General features: G+C 41.2%; 1 protein-coding gene across 1 annotated transcript in view; it reads left to right on the forward strand.

Annotated features, from left to right (window-relative positions):
* MROH1 (maestro heat like repeat family member 1) overlaps positions 1-20,486 on the forward strand; it is a 241,668-nt gene that overhangs the window by 115,872 nt on the left and 105,310 nt on the right. Inside the window, 3 exon segments of the mRNA XM_077174443.1 lie at positions 10,254-10,306; positions 12,132-12,236; positions 17,645-17,764. Coding sequence (XP_077030558.1) covers positions 10,254-10,306; positions 12,132-12,236; positions 17,645-17,764 — 278 coding nt within the window.

Here is a 20,486-nt window from a genome sequence, read left to right on the forward strand (position 1 = left end):
CAAAAAATCGCCAAAAATCCCCAAATATCCCCCCCAAAATCCATAAATTATCCCTGAATAATTTTTAAAAATTCCTCAACAAATCTCCAAAAAATTACAAAAAAGGCCCCCAAAAATCACCAAAAAATCCCTGAAAAAAATCCTCCTCCAAAAATCCCTAAAAATCTCCCAAAAATCCCAAAAACATCCCCAAAAAATCCCTCAGAGAATTAAAAAAAATCCCAAAAAAATCCCAAAAAATTCCCAAAAATCCCTCAAAAAATCCCTCAAAAAATCCCTCAAAACATCCCCCAAAATCCCCAAAAAAGTCCCCCCAAAATAGAAAAATTCCCCCAAGAAATCCTCCAAAAAATTGCCCCAAAATCACCAAATAATCCCCAAATAATCCCCTAATAATTTTTAAAATTCCAAAAAAAATCCCTCAAAAAATCCCCCAAAAATCCCTGAAAAAAATCCCCAAAAAATCCCCAAAAAAGTTCCCCCAAAATAGAAACAAATCCCCAAAATAATCCCCTAAAAATCTCGAAAAAACCCCCAAAATCCCTCAAAAAATCCCCTAAAATAGAAAAAAATCCCTCAAAATAATCTCTAAAAAATTACAAAATAATCCCCCCAAAAACCCCAAATAATCCCCAAATAATTTTTAAAAATCCCAAGAAAATCCCTCAAAAAATCCCCCCAAAATCCCCCAAAAGTTCCCCCAAAAGAGAAAAAAAATCCCCCAAAATAATCCCCAAAAAAATTCCCCAAATATCCCCCCAAAATCCCCAAATAATCCCCAAATAATTTTTAAAATCCCAAAAAAATCCTTCAAAAAATCCCCCCAAAATCCCCAAAAAAGTTCCCCCAAAAATCCCCAAAAAATCCCCAAATATTCCCCCAAAAATCCCAAAAAAATCCCTCAAAAATCCCTCAAAAAATCCCTCAAAAATCCCCAAAAAGTTCCCCCAAAATAGAAAAAAAATCCCCCAAATAATCCCCAAAAAAATCTCCAAAAAATCCCCAAATATCCCCCTAAAAATCCCCAAATAATCTCCTTATATTTTTTTTAATCTCCCAAAAAATCCCTCAAAAAATCCCCAAAAAAGTTCCTCCAAAATAGAAAAAATCCCCCAAATAATCCCAAAAAATCTCCAAAAAAATCCCCAAATATCCCCCCAAAATCCCCAAATAATCCCAGAATAATTTTTTAAAATCCTCAAAAAATCCCTCCAAAATCCCTCCAAAATCCCCCAAAAAGTTCCCCTAAAATAGAAAAAATACCACAAAATGATCCAAAAAAAATCTCAAAAAAATCCCCAAATATCCCCCTAAAAATCCCTCAAAAATCCCCAAAAAATCCCCAAATAATTTTTTAAAATCCCAAAAAAATCCCTCAAAAAATCCCCAAAAAAGTTCCCCCAAAATAGAAAAAATCTCCCAAAATAATCCTTAAAAAATCTCCAAAAAATCCCCAAATATCCCCCTAAAAAACCCTCAAAAATCCCCCCAAAATCCCCAAAAAAGTTCCCCCAAAATAGAAAAAATCCCCCAAATAATCCCCAAAAAATCTTCAAAAAATCCCCAAAAATTCCTCAAAAAATCCCCCCAAAATCCCCAAAAAAGTCCCCCCAAAATAGAAAAAAATCCCCAAAATAATCCCCAAAAATCCCCAAAAAATCCCCAAATATTCCCCCAAAAAATCTCCAAAAAAATCCCTCAAAAATCCCTCAAAAAATCCCCAAAAAGTCCCCCCAAAATAGAAAAAAATCCCCCCAAATAATCTCCAAAAAATCCCCAAAAATCCCCCTAAAAATCCCCAAATAATCCCCTTATATTTTTTTTAATCTCCCAAAAAATCCCTCCAAAAAATCCCCCCAAAATAGAAAAAATCCCCCAAAATAATCCCCCCAAAAATCCCCAAATAATCCCCTAAGAATTTTTTAAATCCAAATAAAATCCCTCAAAAAATCCCCCAAAATCCCCAAAAAAGTTTCCCCAAAATAGAAAAAAACCCTCCAAAATAATCCCAAAAAAATCTCCAAAAAATCCCCAAATATCCCCCTAAAAAACCCTCAAAAATCCCCCCAAAATCCCCAAAAAAGTTCCCCCAAATAATCCCCAAAAAAATCTCCAAAAAATCCCCAAAAATTCCTCAAAAAATCCCCCCAAAATCCCCCAAAAAGTTCCCCCAAAATAGAAAAAATCCCCCAAATAATCCCCCAAAAAAATCTCCAAAAAATCCCCAAATATCCCCCCAAAAATCCCCAAAAAATCCCTCAAAAATCCCTCAAAAAATCCCTCAAAAATCCCAAAAAAATCCCCCCAAAATAGAAAAAAATCCCCCAAATAATCCCCCCAAAAATCCCCAAATAATCCCCTAAGAATTTTTTAAATCCAAAAAAAAATCCCTCAAAAAATCCCCCAAAATCCCCAAAAAAGTTTCCCCAAAATAGAAAAAAACCCTCCAAAATAATCCCAAAAAAATCTCCAAAAATCCCAAAAAATCCCTCAAATAATCCCCCCAAAATCCCCCAAAAAGTTCCCCTAAAATAGAAAAAATCCCCCAAATAATCCCCAAAAAATCCCCCAAATAATCCCCAAAAAATCCCCCAAAAATGCCCAAATAACCCCAAAAAATCCCAAAAAAATCCCCCCAAAATCACCAAAAATCCCCAAATAATCCCCAAAAATCCCTCAAGAAATCCCTCAAAAATCCCCCCAAAAGTTCCCCCAAAAGAGAAAAAATCCCCTAAAATAACCCTCAAAAAATCTCCAAAAAATCCCCAAATATCCCCCTAAAGATCCCCCTAAAAATACCCCAAAAATCCGTCAAAAATCCCCCAAAAATCCCTTTAAAAGTTCCCCCAAAAGAGAAAAAATCCCCCAAATAATCCCCAGAAAATCTCCAAAAAATCCCCAAAAATCCCTCAAAAATCCCCCCTAAATCCCCAAAAAAGTCTCCCCAAAATAGAAAAAATCCCCCAAAATAATCCCCCTAAAAATCCCCAAATAATCCTCTGATAAATTTTAAAAATCCCCCAAAAATCCCTCAAAAAATCCCCCAAAATCCCCCAAAAGTTCCCCCAAAATAGAAAAAATCCCCTAAAATAACCCTCAAAAATCTCCAAAAAATCCCCAAATATCCCCCTAAAGATCCCCCTAAAAATACCCCAAAAATCCGTCAAAAATCCCCCAAAAATCCCTTTAAAAGTTCCCCCAAAAGAGAAAAAATCCCCCCAAATAATCCCCAAAAATTCTCCAAAAAATCCCCAAAAATCCCCCCAAAATCCCCAAATAATCCCAGAATAATTTCTTAAAATCCTCAAAAAATCCCTCCAAAATCCCTCCAAAATCCCCCAAAAAGTTCCTCTAAAATAGAAAAAATACCACAAAATGATCCAAAAAAATCTCAAAAAAATCCCCAAATATCCCCCTAAAAATCCCTCAAAAATCCCCAAAAAATCCCCAAATAATTTTTTAAAATCCCAAAAAAATCCCCCAAAAATCCCCAAAAAAGTTCCCCCAAAATAGAAAAAATCTCCCAAAATAATCCTTAAAAAATCTCCAAAAAATCCCCAAATATCCCCCTAAAAAACCCTCAAAAATCCCCCAAAAATCCCCAAAAAAGTTCCCCCAAAATAGAAATAATCACCCCAAATAATCCCCAAAAATTCTCCAAAAAATCCCCAAATATCACCCTAAAAATCCCCAAATAATCCCCAAATAATTTTAAAAAATAAAAAAAATCCGTCAAAAAATCCCCCAAAATCCCCCAAAAAGTTCCCCCAAATAGAAAAAATTCCCCAAAAAATCCCCTGAAAAAATCCCCAAATATCCCCCTAAAAAACCCTCAAAAATCCCCAAAAAATCCCCCAAAAATCCCCAAAAAAGTTACCCCAAAATAGAAAAAAAACCCCAAAATAATCCCCAAAAAATCTCCAAAAAAATCCTCCCAAAATCCCCAAAAAAGTCCCCCCAAAATAGAAAAAAATCCCCCAAAATAATCCCCCTAAAAATCCCCAAATAATCCTCTGATAAATTTTAAAAATCCCCCCAAAATCCCCCAAAAAGTTACCCCAAAATAGAAAAAATCCCCCAAATAATCCCCAAATAATCCCCAAAAAATCCCCAAAAATCCCTCCAAAAATCCCCCCAAAATCCCCAAAAGTTTTCCCAAAATAGAAAAAAAATCCCTCGAAATAATCCCCAAAAAAATCCCCAAATATCTCCCTAAAAACCCCCAAATAATCCCCCAATAATTTTTAAAAATCCCCCAAAAATCCCCAAGAGTCCCCCCAAAATAGAAAAAAATCCCCAAAATAATCCCCAGAAAATCTCCAAAAAATCCCCAAATATCCCCCTAAAAACCCCTCAAAAATCCCCCAAAAATCCCCAAAAAAGTTTCCCCAAAATAGAAAAAATCCCCCAAATAATCCCCAAAAAAATCTCCAAAAAATCCCCCAAAATCCCTCAAAAAATCCCCCCAAAATCCCGAAAAAAAGTCCCCCCAAAATAGAAAAAAATCCCCAAAATAATCCCCAAAAATCCCCAAAAAATCCCCAAATATCCCCCCAAAAATCCCAAAAAAATCCCTCAAAAATCCCTCAAAAAATCCCTCAAAAATCCCCAAAAAAGTTCCCCCAAAATAGAAAAAATCCCCCAAATAATCCCCAAAAAAATCTCCAAAAAATCCCCAAAAATCCCTCAAAAAAATCCCTCAAAAATCCCAAAAAAGTTCCCCCAAAATAGAAAAAAATCCCCCAAATAATCCCCTAAAAATCCCCAAATAATCCCCAAATAATTTTTAAAATCCCAAAAAAAATCCCTCAAAAATCATTAAAAAATCCCCAAAAAAGTTTCCCCAAAATAGAAAAAAAACCTCCAAAATAATCCCCAAAAAATCTCCAAAAATCCCCAAAAATCCCTCAAAAAATCCCCCCAAAATCCCCAAAAAAGTTCCCCCAAAATAGAAAAAAATCCCTCAAATAATCCCAAAAAATCTCCAAAAAATCCCCAAATATTGCCCTAAAAACCTCCAAATAATCCCACAATAATTTTAAAAAATCCCTCAAAAAATCCCTCAAAAAATCCCCAAAAAAGTCCCCCCAAAATAGAAAAAAATCCCCCAAAATAATCCCAAAAAATCTCCAAAAAATCCCCAAATATCCCCCTAAAAAACCCTTAAAAATCCCCAAAAAATCCCCAAAAAAGTTACCCCAAAATAGAAAAAAACCCCCAAATAATCCCCAAAAAAATCTCCAAAAAATCCCCAAAAATCCCTGAAAAAATTCCCCCAAAATCCCCAAAAAGTTCCCCCAAAATAGAAAAAAATCCCCCAAATAATCCCCTAAAAATCCCCAAATAATACCAAAATAATTTTTAAAAATCCCAAAAAAATCCCTCAAAAAATCATTAAAAAATCCCCAAAAAAGTTTCCCCAAAATAGAAAAAAAAAACCTCCAAAATAATCCCAAAAAAATCTCCAAAAATTCCAAAAAATCCCTCAAAAAATTCCCCCAAAATCCCCCAAAAAGTTCCCCTAAAATAGAAAATAATCCCACAAAATAATCCCAAAAAAATCTCCAAAAAATCCCCAAATATCCCCCTAAAAATCTCCAAATAATCCCCAAATAATTTTTTTTAAAATCCTCCAAAAATCCCTCAAAAAATCCCCCAAAATCCTCAAAGAATCCCCCAAAAAATCTCAAAAAAATCCCCGAATAATTTTAAAAAATCCCCAAAAATTCCTTTAAAAAATCCCCCCAAAATCCCAAAAAAGTCCCCCTAAAATAGAAAAAAATCCCCAAAAATCCCCCAAAAATTCCTTAAATATCCTCCCAAAAACCCCCAAATAATCCCATAATAATTTTTAAAATCTCTCAAAAAATCCCAAAGAAAACCCAAAAGAATCCCTCCAAAAATTCCCCCAAAATATTCAAAAAATCCCTAAATAACTCCAAAAAATCCCAAAAAATCCCCCCAAAAATCCCCAAATAACTCAAAAAAATCCCAAAAAATCCCCGAAAAATCCCCCCAAAATCACCAAAAATCCCCCAAAAAATCCCCAAATAACTCAAAAAAAATCCCAAAAAATCCCAGAAAAATCCCCCCAAAATCACCAAAAATCCCCAAATAACCCCCAAAAAATGCCCCCAAAATCACCAAAAATCCCCAAATAACCCCCAAAAAAATCCCCCAAAATCACCAAAAATCCCCAAATAACCCCCAAAAAATCCCCCCAAAATCACCAAAAATCCCCAAATAACCCCCAAAAAATCCCCCCAAAATCACCAAAAAATCCCCAAATAACCCCAAAAAAATCCCCAAAAAATCCCCCCAAAATCCCCAAATAACTCCAAAAAATCCCCAAAAACCCCAAATATCCCCCAAAAAATAAAAAAAAAATCCCCAAAGATCCCCCCAAAATCCCCCCAAAAAACCCAAAAAAATCCCCAAAAAATCCCCAAGTAACCCCCTCAAAATGGGATTTATGGGATTGATGGGATAATGGGATTGATGGGATAATGGGATTGATGGGATTTATGGGATTTTGGGATCAATGGGATAATGGGATTGATGGGATTTATGGGATTTTGGGATCAATGGGATTTATGGGATTATGGGATTGATGGGATAATGGGATCAATGGGATTATGGGATAATGGGATTATGGGATCGATAGGATTATGGGATCAATGGGATTATGGGATCCATGGGAAAATGGGATAATGGGATAGATGGGATTATGGGATTGATGGGATTGTGGGATCCATGGGAAATGGGATTATGGGATTGATGGGATTATGGGATTGATGGGATTATGGGATAATGGGATTTATGGGATTATGGGATTTATGGGATGGGATGCATTGGGAAAATGGGATTTTGGGATTATGGGATTGATGGGACTTTGGGATGGGATCCATGGGAAAATGGGATTATGGGATTGATGGGATAATGGGATGGGATCCATCGGAAAATGGGATAATGGGATTGATGGGATAATGGGATTGATGGGATGGGATCCATTGGGAAAATGGGATTATGGGATGGATGGGATGTTGGGATTTATGGGATTTTGGGATTGATGGGATGGGATCCATGGGATTGATGGGATTATGGGAAAATGGGATATATGGGATGGGATCCATGGGATAATTGGTTTTGGGGGATTTAAGGGATTTATGGGATTTATAGGATGAGATCCATTGGGATAATGGGATAATGGCAGTGATGGGATTATGGGAAAATGGGATGATGGGATGGATGGGATTATGGGATTATGGGATCCATGGGAAAATGGGATTGATGGGATTATGGGATTTTGGGATGGGATCCATGGGAAAATGGGATTATGGGATTTATGGGATTATGGGATTTATGGGATGGGATGCATTGGGAAAATGGGATAATGGGATTGATGGGATTATGGGATTTTGGGATGGGATGCATTGGGAAAATGGGATTATGGGATTATGGGATTGATGTGATTTATGGGATGGGATCCATTGGGATAATGGGATTGATGGGATTATGGGAATGATGGGATCAGATCCATTGGGAAAATGGGATTATGGGATTTATGGGATTATGGGATTTATGGGATGGGATGCATTGGGAAAATGGGATTTTGGGATAATGGGATTGATGGGATTATGGGATCCATGGGAAAATGGGATTATGGGATGATGGGATTGATGTGATTTATGGGATGGGATCCATTGGGATAATGGGATTGATGGGATTATGGGAATGATGGGATCAGATCCATTGGGAAAATGGGATTATGAGATGGATGGGATGTTGGGATGGATGGGATGTTGGGATTTATGGGATTGATGGGATGAGATCCATTGGGATAATGGGATTTATGGGAGTGATGGGATTATGGGATTGATGGGATTATGGGATGGATGGGATTATGGGATTTATGGGATGGGATCCATGGGAAAGTGGGATTATGAGATGGATGGGATGTTGGGATTGATGTGATTTTGGGATTGATGGGATGGGATCCGTGGAATTGATGGGATTGATGGGAGTATGGGATTGATGGGATTGATGGGATGGGATCCATGGGAAAATGGGATTATGGGATTTATGGGATAATGGGATTGATGGGATAATGGGATGCATTGGGAAAATGGGATTTTGGGATAATGGGATTGATGGGATAATGGGATCCATGGGAAAATGGGATTATGGGATTATGGGATTGATGTGATTTATGGGATGGGATCCATTGGGATAATGGGATTGATGGGATTATGGGAATGATGGGATGGATGGGATGTTGGGATTTATGGGATTTTGGGATTGATGGGATGGGATCCGTGGAATTGATGGGATTGATGGGAGTATGGGAAAATGGGATATATGGGATGGGATCCATGGGATAATTGGTTTTGGGGGATTTAAGGGATTTATGGGATTTATGGGATGAGATCCATTGGGATAATGGGATAATGGCAGTGATGGGATTATGGGAAAATGGGATGATGGGATTATGGGATTATGGGATCCATGGGAAAATGGGATAATGGGATGGATGGGATTATGGGATTGATGGGATTATGGGATTGATGGGATGGGATCCATGGGAAAATGGGATTTTGGGATTATGGGATGGATGGGATTATGGGATGCGATCCATGGGAAAATGGGATTATGGGATAATGGGATTGATGGGATTGATGGGATGGGATCCATGGGAAAATGGGATTTTGGGATTATGGGATGGATGGGATTATGGGATGCGATCCATGGGAAAATGGGATTGATGGGATTGATGGGATTGATGGGATTGATGGGATGGGATCCATTGGAAAATGGGGGTTTTTTTGGGATTTATGGGATGGGATCCAATGGGATTATGGGATAATGGGATTGATGGGATTATGGGATAATGAGAATTATGGGATTTATGGGATGGGATCCATGGGAAAATGGGTTTTTGGGATAATGGGATCCATTGGGATAATGGGATTTATGGGATTGATGGGATGGGATCCATGGGAAAATGGTTTTTTGGGATTTTTTTGGAATTATGGGATTATGGGATTTGTGGGATCCATGGGAAAATGGAATTATGGGATCAATGGGATCCACAGGAAAATGGGATTATGGGATTGATGGGATTTATAGGATTTATGGGATTGATGGGATGGAATCCATGGGAAAATGGGTTTTTTTGGGGATTTTTTTGGGATTTATGGGAACCATGAGAAAAGGGGATAATGGGATTGATGGGATTGATGGGATAATGGGATTTATGGGATAATGGGATTGATGGGATTTATGGGATAATGGGATTGATGGGATTGATGGGATGGGATCCATTGGGAAAACAGGATTTATGGGATGGGATCCATGGGAAAATGGTTTTTTGGGGGATTTATGGGATTGATGGGATAATGGGATTTTGGGATTATGGGATTGATGGGATTTATGGGATGACATACATTGAGATAATGGGATTATGGGATTATGGGAAAATTGGATTGATGGGATTTAAGGGATTTATGGGATTTAAGGGATTTAAGGGATGGGATCCATGGGAAAATGGGATTATGGGATTTATGGGATTTATAGGAATTTATAGGATTTATGGGATTTATGGGATGAGATCCATGGGAAAATGGTTTTTTTGGGATTTTTGGGAATTATGGGATTATGGGATTTGTGGGATCCATGGGAAAATGGAATTATGGAATCGATGGGATCCACGGGAAAATGGGATAATGGAACAGGATAATGGGATATTTGGGATTTTTGGGATTCATGGGATTTATGGGATTTATGGGATTGATGGGATGGGATCATTGGGAAAATGGGATAATGGGATTGATGGGATAATGGGATCCATGGGAATTTTGGAATTTGTAGGATTTATGGGATTTATGGGATGGGATCCATGGGAAATTTTTTTTTTGGGATTTTTGGGATTCATGGGATTGATGGGATAATGGGATTATGGGATTTTGGGGATTTAAGGGATCCATGGGAAAATGGGATAAAGGGATTGAAGGGATTTTGGGATTTGGGGATGATGGGATTGATGGGATGGGATCCATTGGGAAAATGGGATAATGGAATTTTGGGATTATGGGATTATGGGATTGATGGGATTTTGGGATTATGGGATTGATGGGATTATGGGATTTTGGGATTATGGGATTGATGGGATTGATGGGATTGTTGGGAATCCTCCCCACATTCCCGCATTCCCAGAGCCCTCAGAATTCCCAAAATTCCCATTTTTTTCCCCGCAGAGAATTCCGAGAATTCCCTGGACCAGGAGCAATGGGAGGAGAGGCTGCTCCAGGTGAGGATCCCCGGAATTCCGGGAATTTCCCTGGGATTGGGGAAATCTGGGATTCCAGAAGGGTCTTGGAATTCCAAAGGGATTTTGGGATGGGAAATCAGAATTCCAAAGGTTTTTTTTCCATGTGGAAATTTGGGATGGGAAACCGGAATTCCAAAGGGATTTTGGGATGGAAAACCAGAATTCCAAAGGGTTTTTTTCCATGGGAAATTGAGATGGGAAATGAGAATTCCAGAGGGATTTCCCATAGGAATTTAGGATGGGAAATGAGAATTCCAAAGGGATTTTTCCATGGGAATTTGGGATGGGAAATGAGAATTCCAAAGGAATTTGGGGATGGAAAACCCAGAATTCCAAAGGTTTTATTCCGTGGGAATTTGGGATGGGAAACCAGAATTCCAAAGGGATTTCAGGGTGGGAAATCAGAATTCCAGAGGGTTTTTCCATGGAAATTTGGGATGGGAATTTGGCATTCCAAAGGGTCCTTGGAATTCCATGGGAATCTGGGGATGGAAAAAGCAGAATTCCAAAGGGATTTCAGGATGGAAAACCAGAATTCCAAAGGGTCCTTGGAATTCCATGGGAATTTGGGATGGAAAATGAGAATTCCAAAGGGATTTTGGGGTGGGAAATGGGAATTCCAAAGGGATTTTCCAGATAAATTTGGGGTGGAAAACCAGAATTCCAAAGGTTTTATATTCCATGGGGTTTTGGGGTGGGAAATGAGAATTCCAGAGGGAATTTCCATGTGGGAATTTTGGGATGGGAAACCAGAATTCCAGAGGGATTTTCCATGGAAATTTGGGATGGGAAACAGGAATTCCAAAGGGATTTTGGGGTGGAAAACCGGAATTCCAAATGTTTTATTCCGTGGGAATTTGGGCTGGGAAATGAGAATTCCATGGGAATCCGGGGATGGAAAACCGGAATTCCAAAGGGATTTTGGGCTGGGAAATGAGAATTCCAAAGGGATTTTCCATGGAATTTCTTTGGAATTCTGCTTTTCCATCCCCGCATTCCTGTGGAATTCTAAGGACCCTCTGGAATTCTCATTTCCCATCCCAATTTCCCATGGAAAAACCCTTTGGAATTCTGGTTTCCCATCCCAAATTTATCTGGAAAATCCCTCTGGAATTCTCATTCCATTCAAAGGGAATTTCCATGGGAATTTGGGATGGGAAATGAGATTTCCAAAGGGATTTTGGGATGGGAAACCAGAATTCCAAAGGGATTTTGGGATGGGAAATGAGATTTCCAAAGGGATTTTGGGATGGGAAACCAGAATTCCAAAGGTTTTATTCCATGGGAAATTTGGGATGGGAAACCAGAATTCCAAAGGGATTTCAAGGGGGAAAACCAGAATTCCAAAAGGAATTTTGAATGGAAAACCAGAATTCCAAAGGGATTTTTCCATGGGAATTTGGGATGGGAAATGAGAAATCCCAAAGATTTTGGGATGGAAAACCAGAATTCCAAAGGGATTTTCCATAGGAATTTAGGATGGGAAATGAGAATTCCAAAGGGATTTTCCGTGGAAATTTGGGATGGGAAATCAGAATTCCAAAGAATTTCGAGGTGGAAAACCAGAATTCCTAAAGGGAATTTGGGATGGGAAACCAGAATTCCAAAGGGATTTTGGGAATGGGGAACCAGAATTCCAAAGGGATTTTCCATAGGAATTTAGGATGGGAAACCAGAATTCCAGAGGGATTTTCCAGATAAAATTGGGGTGGAAAACCAGAATTCCAAGGGGATTTTTCCATGGGAATTTGGGATTCCCAGCTGGAATTCCCGGAATTCCCATGATTCCCATTCCCTGTCCCAGTTCCTGCAGGAATCCCTGGAATCCATCACAGAGAAATCCTGGATTTGTGCCCTGGTGACCGAGACCTCCCGGCAGCTCCGAGCTCCCGACGGATCCCAGGAAAAGGTGAGGGGAAAAATGGGAATAACGGGAAAAAGTGGGAATAACGGGAAATGTGGGAATAATGGGAAAATGTGGGAAGAATGGGAAATGTGGGAAAAATGGGGAAAAATGGGAATGGGAATGGGGAATGGGAATGGGAATGGGAAAAACTGGGAATGGGGAAAATGGGAAACGGAAAAATGGGAATGTGGAAATCTGGAATGGGAAAATCTGGGAATGGAAAAATGGGAATGGGGAATGGGAATGGGGAAAATGGGAATTGAAAAAATGGGAATGCAGGAATGGGGAAAATGGGAATGGGGAATAATTTGGGAATGGGGAAAAATGGGAATGGGAAAATGTGGGAATGGGGAAAAATGGGAATGCGGAAAATTGTCGGAATGGGGAAAATGGGAATGGGAAAATGTGGGAATGGGGAAAAATGGGAATGGGGAATGGGAATGGGGAATGGGGAATGGGAATGGGAATGGGAAAATGTGGGAATGGGGAAAAAAGGGGAATGGGAATGGGGAATGGGAATGGGGATAATGGGAATGGGAATGGGGAATGGGGATGGGAATGGGGAAAATGGGAATGGGAATGGGAATGGGGAATGGGAATGGGAATGGGAAAAACTGGGAATGGGGAAAATGGGAAACGGGGGAAAAATGGGAATGTGGAAATCTGGAATGGGAAAATCTGGGAATGGAAAAATGGGAATGGGGAATGGGAATGGGGAAATCTGGGAATGGGGAAATGGGAATGGGGAATTATTTGGGAATGGGGAAAAATGTGGGAATGGGAAGATTTGGGAATGGGGAAAATGGGAATTGAAAAAATGGGAATGCAGGAATGGGGAAAATGGGAGTGGGGAATAATCTGGGAATGGGGAAAAATGGGAATGGGAAAATGTGGGAATGGGGAAAATGGGAATGGGGAATGGGAATGGGGAATGGGGAATGGGAATGGGAAAATGTGGGAATGGGGAAAAAAAGGGGAATGGGAAAAGTCTGGGAATGGAAAAAAATGGGAATGGGGAAAAATGGGAATGGGGAATGGGGAATGGGGAATGGGAATGGGGAAAATGGGAATGGGGAAAATGGGAATGGGGAAAATGGGAATGTGGAAATCTGGGAATGGGGAAATGGGAATGGGGAATGGGAATGGGGAAAAATGGGAATGGGGAATGGGGAATGGGGAATGGGAATGGGAATGGGAATGGGAATGGGAATGGGAATGGGGAATGTGGAAAATCTGGGATTGGGAGAAATCTGGGAATGGGGAAAAAAAGGGGAATGGGGAATAATTTGGGAATGGGGAAAATCTGGGATTCAGGGGAATGGGAATGGGGAAAATGGGAATGGGGAAAATCTGGGAATGGGGAAAATCTGGGAATGGGAAGTAATTTGGGAATAGGGAAAGTGTTGGAATGGGGAAAATGGGAATAGGGAAAATGGGAATGGAGAAAACTGGGAATGGGGAAAATCTGGGAATGGGGAATAGGTTTGGGAATGGAAAAATGTGGGAATGGGAAGAATTGGGAATGAGGAAAATGGGAATTGAAAAAATGGGAATGGGGGAATGGGGAAAATGGGAGTGGGGAAAAATCTGGGAATGGGGAAAAATGGGAATGGGATAATGGGAATGGGGAAAAATCTGGGATTCAGGGAAATGGGAATGGGGAAAATCTGGGAATGGGGAAAATCTGGGAATGGAGAATAATTTGGGAATGGAGAAATCTGGGAGTGGGAAAATGGGAATGGGGAATAATTTGGGAATGGGGAATAATGGGAATGGGGGAATGGGGAAAATGGGAAATGGAGGAAAAATGGGAATGTGGAAATCTGGGAATGGGAAAATTTGGGAATGTGGAAATCTGGGAATGGGGAAAATGGGAATGGGGAAATGCGGGAAGGGGGAAATGTGGGATTCAGGAAAAATTAGGAATGGGGAAAGTGTCGGAATGGGGAAATCTGGGAATGGGGAAAATGGGAATGGGAAATGTGGGAATGGGAGAAATGGGAATGGGAATGGGAATGGGAATGGGGAATGGGAAAATGTGGGAATGGGGAAAAAAAGGGGAATGGGAAAAGTCTGGGAATGGAAAAAAATGGGAATGGGGAAAAATGGGAATGGGGAATGGGGAATGGGGAATGGGAATGGGAAAAACTGGGAATGGGGAAAATGGGAAACGGGGGAAAAATGGGAATGTGGAAATTTGGAATGGGAAAATCTGGGAATGGAAAAATGGGAATGGGGAATGGGAATGGGGAAATCTGGGAATGGGGAATTATTTGGGAATGGGGAATTATTTGGGAATGGAAAAGTGTGGGAATGGGAAGATTTGGGAATGGGGAAAATGGGAATTGAAAAAATGGGAATGCAGGAATGGGGAAAATGGGAATGGGGAATAATTTGGGAATGGGGAAAATGGGAATGGGAAAATGTGGGAATGGGGAAAAATGGGAATGGGGAAAGTGTCGGAGTGGGGAAAATGGGAATGGGGAAATCTGGGAATGGGGAAAATTGGGAATGGGAAAATGTGGGAATGGGGAAAAAAAGGGGAATGGGAAAAGTCTGGGAATGGAAAAAATGGGAATGGGGAAAAATGGGAATGGGGAATGGGAATGGGGAATGGGGAATGGGGGAAAAATGGGAATGTGGAAATCTGGAATGGGAAAATCTGGGAATGGAAAAATGGGAATGGGGAATGGGAATGGGGAAATCTGGGAATGGGGAAATGGGAATGGGGAATTATTTGGGAATGGGGAAAAATGTGGGAATGGGAAGATTTGGGAATGGGGAAAATGGGAATTGAAAAAATGGGAATGCAGGAATGGGGAAAATGGGAATGGGGAATAATTATGGAATGGGGAAAAATGGGAATGGGGAAATGTGGGAATGGGGAAAAATGGGAATGGGGAAATCTGGGAATGGGAAAATGGGAATGGGGAAAAATCTGGGATTCAGGAAAATTTGGGAATGGAGAAATTCGGGAATGGGGAAAATGGCAATGACAAAATGGGAATGGGAATGGGGAATGGGGAATGGGAATGGGAAAATCTGGGAATGGGAAAATGTGGGAATGGCGAAAAAAAGGGGAATGGGGAATAATTTGGGAATGGGAAAATCTGGGATTCAGGGAAATGGGAATGGAGAAAATGGGAATGGGGAAAATCTGGGAATGGGGAAAAAAGGGGAATGGGAAAAGTCTGGGAATGGAAAAAATGGGAATGGGGAAAATGGGAATGGGGGAATGGGGAAAATGGGAAATGGGGGAAAAAATGGGAATGTGGAAATCTGGGAATGGGAAAATCTGGGATTCGGGGAAATCTGAGAATGGGGAAAATGGGAATGGGAGAGTGGGAATGGGGAAATGGGAAGGGGGAATTGTGGGATTGAGGAAAATTTGGGAATGGGGAAAGTGTCGGAATGGGGAAAATGGGAATGGGGAATAATTTGGGATTGGGAAAATCTGGGAATGGGGAATAGTTTGGGAATGGAAAAATGTGGGAATGGGAAGATTTGGGAATGAGGAAAATGGGAATGGAAAAAACGGGAATGGGGGAATGGGGAAAAGGGGAATGGGGAAATCTGGGAATGGGGAATGGGGAATGGCGAAATCTGGGAATGGGGAAAATTGGGAATGGGAAAATGTGGGAATGGGAATGGGAATGGGAAAATGTGGGAATGGGGAAAAAAAGGGGAATGGGAAAAGTCTGGGAATGGAAAAAATGGGAATGCGGAAAAATGGGAATGGGGAATGGGAATGGGGAATGGGGAATGGGGGAAAAATGGGAATGTGGAAATCTGGAATGGGAAAATCTGGGAATGGAAAAATGGGAATGGGGAATGGGGAAATGGGAATGGGGAATTATTTGGGAATGGGGAAAAATGTGGGAATGGGAAGATTTGGGAATGGGGAAAATGGGAAATGAAAAAATGGGAATGCAGGAATGGGGAAAATGGGAGTGGGGAATAATTTGGGAATGGGGAAAAATGGGAATGGGAAAATGTGGGAATGGGGAAATCTGGGAATGGGGAAATCTGGGAATGGGGAAAATTGGGAATGGGAAAATGTGGGAATGGGGAAAAAAAAGGGGAATGGGGAATGGGAATGGGGAATGGGAATGGGGAATGGGAATGGGAATGGGGAATGGGGAAAATCTGAGATTGGGAGAAATCTGGGAATGGGGAAAAAAAGGGGAATGGGGAATAATTTGGGAATGGGGAAAATCTGGGAATGGGGAAAGTGTTGGAATGGGGAAAATCTGGGAATGGGGAAAAAATGGGAACGGAGAAAACCGGGAATGGGCAAAAACTGGGAATTCTGCCTTTCCCCGGCACCCCGAGCTCCTTCCCTGCTGCTTTTCCTGACCTTTTTCCCGACCTTTTCCCGACCTTTTTCCCGACCTTTTCCCGTTGATTTCCGGTTGTTTCCCGCAGCTGTTCCTGTTCCGGTGCCTGGGAATGGGGAAAATCTGGGAATGGGAAATTTGGGAATGGGGAAAAAATGGGAATGGGGAATAATTTGGGATTGGGAAAATCTGGGAATGGCGAAATGGAGAATGGGAAAAAGGTGAGAGGGGAAAATGGGGAATGGGGAAATCTGGGAATGGAGAAATTCGGGAATGGGGAAAATGGGAGTGGGGAAAAATCTGGGAATGGGAAATGTGGGAATGGGGAAATCTGGGATTCGGGAAAATTTGGGAATGGGGAAAGTGTCGGAATGGGGAAAAATGGGAATGGGGAAAAATGGGAATGGAAAAAATGGGAATGGGGGAATGGGGGAAAAATGGGAATGTGGAAATCTGGGAATGGGAAAATCTGGGAACGGGAAAATGGGAATGGAAAAATGGGGAATGGGAAAAAGGGGAGAGGGGAAAATCTGGGAATGGGGGAAAAAAGGGGAATGGGAAAAGTCTGGGAATGGAAAAATGGGAATGGAGAAATATGGGAATTGGGAAATGGGAATGGGGAATAATTTGGGAATGGGGAAATGTGGGAATGGGGAAATGTGGGATTCAGGAAAATTTGGGAATGGGGAAAGTGTCGGAATGGGGAAAATCTGGGAATGGAGAAATTCGGGAATGGGGAAAATGGGAATGGGGAATAATTTGGGATTGGGAAAATCTGGGAATGGGGAAAAATGGGGATGGAAAAAATGGGAATGGGGAATGGGGAAAATGGGAAAAGGGGGAAAAATGGGAATGGGGAAATGGGGAATGGGAAATGGGAATGGAAAAATCTGGGAATGGGGAAAATGGGAATGGGGAATAATTTGGGAATGGGCAAAAGATGGGAATTCTGCCTTTCCCCGGCACCCCGAGCTCCTTCCCTGCTGCAATTCCCGATCTTTTCCCAATTTTTTCCCGACCTTTTCCCGACCTTTTCCCGACCTTTTCCCGTTGTTTTCCGGTTGTTTCCCGCAGCTGTTCCTGTTCCGGTGCCTGGGGGCGGCGCTGGGGCCGTGCCCCAGCCGGGCCCTGATCCGGGATCAGCTCCGGGAGCTGCTGGAAAACGCCCGGTGCCAGGAGGAGGCCGACAGGGAGGTCAGGAATCCATGGGAAAACCCCGGGAATTCCGGGAATTCCGGGAATTGTGGGAATGTCCCTGCTGGGGAAAGGGCGGGGAGGCCCCGCTCCAGGGAATTCCCGGGAATCCGAGGGGTCGGGAATGGGATTGGGATGGGAGGGGGTGGGAGGGAAAGGTGAGAGCGGGAGGGGGGGATTGGGGGGGAAATCCGGGAATTCTGAGGGAATTGGGGGTAAAAACTTGGAATTCTGAGGGAATCGTGGGTAAAAAACGTGGAATTCTGAGGGAATCGTGGGTAAAAACTGGGAATTCTGAGGGAATCGTGGATAAAATCCTGGAATTCTGAGGGAATCGTGGGTAAAATCCTGGAATTCTGAGGGAATTGTGGGTAAAAACTTGGAATTCTGAGGGAATCGTGGGTGAAAACCTGGGAATTCTGAGGGAATCGGGGATAAAAACTTGGAATTCTGAGGGAATCGTGGGTAAAAACTTGGAATTCTGAGGGAATCGTGGATAAAATCCTGGAATTCTGAGGGAATTGTGGGTAAAAACTTGGAATTCTGAGGGAATCGTGGATAAAATCCTGGAATTCTGAGGGAATTGTGGGTAAAATCCTGGAATTCTGAGGGAATTGTGGGTAAAAACTTGGAATTCTGAGGGAATCGTGGATAAAATCCTGGAATTCTGAGGGAATTGTGGGTAAAATCCTGGAATTCTGAGGGAATCGTGGATAAAAAACGTGGAATCCTGGAATTCCTGGGATTCTTGGCTGAAATCCTGGAATTGTGTGGAAATCTTCCTAAATTCCTGGAATTCCTTGGGATTTCCAGCTAAAATCCTGGAATTCTGAGGGAATCGTGGATGAAATCCTGGAATTCCACGGAGGCCCCAATGGAATCCTGGGATTCTTGGCTGAAATCCTGGAATTCTGTGGAAATCTTCCTAAAATCCTGGAATTCCTTGGGATTTCCAGCTAAAATCCTGGAATTCTGTGGAAATCTTCCTAAAAGATTGGGATTTCCCAGGATTCCTGGCTAAAAATTGGAATGCTGTGGAAATCTTCCTAAATTCCTGGAATTCCTTAGGATTCCCAGCTGAAATCCTGGAATTCCGAGGGAATCATGGATAAAACCATGGAATTCCATGCAGGCCCTGCTGGAATCCTGGGATTCTTGGCTAAAACCCTGGAATTCTGTGGAAATCTCCTTAAAATCCTGGAATTCCCTGGGATTCCCAGCTAAAATCATGGAAATCTTTCTAAAATCTTGGAATTCCTGGGGATTTCCAGCTAAAATCCTGGAATTCTGTGGAAATCTTTCTAAAATCCTGGAATTTTCTGGAATTCTTGGCTAAAATCATGGACATCTTTCTAAATTCCTGGAATGCCTTGGGATTTCCAGCTAAAATCCGGGAATTCTGTGGAAATCTTCCTAAATTCCTGGAATTTCCTGGGATTCCTGGCTAAAATCCTGAATTCTATGGAAATCTCCTTAAAATCCTGGAATTCTCCTGGGATTCTTGGCTAAAATCCTGGAATTCTGTGGAAATCTTCCAAAATTCCTGGAATTCCCTGGCATTCCCAGCTAAAATAATGGAATTCTTTCTAAAATCCTGGAATTTCCTGGGATTCTTGGCTCAAATCCTGGAATCCTGTGGAAATCTTCCTAAAAGATTGCAATTTCCCAGGATTCCTGGCTAAAAATTGGAATTCTGTGGAAATCTTCCAAAATTCCTGGAATTTCTTGGGATTTCCAGCTAAAATCCTGGAATTCTGAGGGAATCGGGGATAGAAACCTGGAATTCCATGGAGGCCCCACTGGAATCCTGGAATTCTGTGGAAATCTTCCTAAATTCCCGGAATTTCTTGGGATTATTGGCTAAAATCATGGAAATCTTCTAAATGTTGGAAATTCCTGGATTGTTGGCTGGAAATCCTGGAATTGTGTGGAAATGTTCCGAAAATCCTGGAATTTCCTGGGATTCTTGGATAAAATCCTGTGGAAATCCTTCTAATGCCTGGGAATTCCTTGAATTTCCAGATAAATCCTGGAATTCAGGGGAATCGTGGATGAAATCCTGGAATTCCACGGAGGCCCCGCTGGAAATCCTGGGATTCTTGGCTAAAATCCTGGAATTGTGTGGAAATCTTAAATTCCTGGGATTTCCAGCTAAAATCATGGAAATCTTCCTAAAATCCTGGAATTCCTTGGGATTTCCAGCAAAAGTCCTGAAATTCTGTGGAAATCTTCCAAATTCCTGGAATCCCTGGGATTCTCAGCTAAAATCATGGAAATATTTCTAAAATCTTGCAATTCCTTGGGATTCCCATCGAAAATCTGGAATTCTGTGGAAATCTTTCTAAATTCCTGGAATTTCTTGGGATTCCCGGCTAAAATCCTGGAATTCTGTGGAAATCTTCAAAAAATCCTGGAACTTTTTGGGATTTCCAGCAAAAATAATGGAATTTTATGGAAATCTTCCTAAATTCCTGGAATTCCCAGGGATTCTTGGCGAAATCCTGGAAATCCTCCTAAAATCCTGGAATTCCTTGGGATCACAACAAAGATTGTGCAATTCCCAAGAACCCCGACTAAAATCTTGGAATTCCAAGGAAAATCCCAGGATTCTGTGGGATCCCGGCTAAAATCCTGGAATTCCAAGGGATCCTGGCTGAAATCTGGAATTCTGTGGAATCCTGTTGGAATATCGTGGAATTCCAAGGAAATCTGCACTAAACTT

The sequence above is a fragment of the Agelaius phoeniceus genome, chromosome 1 (assembly GCF_051311805.1).
Source record: "Agelaius phoeniceus isolate bAgePho1 chromosome 1, bAgePho1.hap1, whole genome shotgun sequence".
Lineage (NCBI taxonomy): Eukaryota > Metazoa > Chordata > Aves > Passeriformes > Icteridae > Agelaius > Agelaius phoeniceus.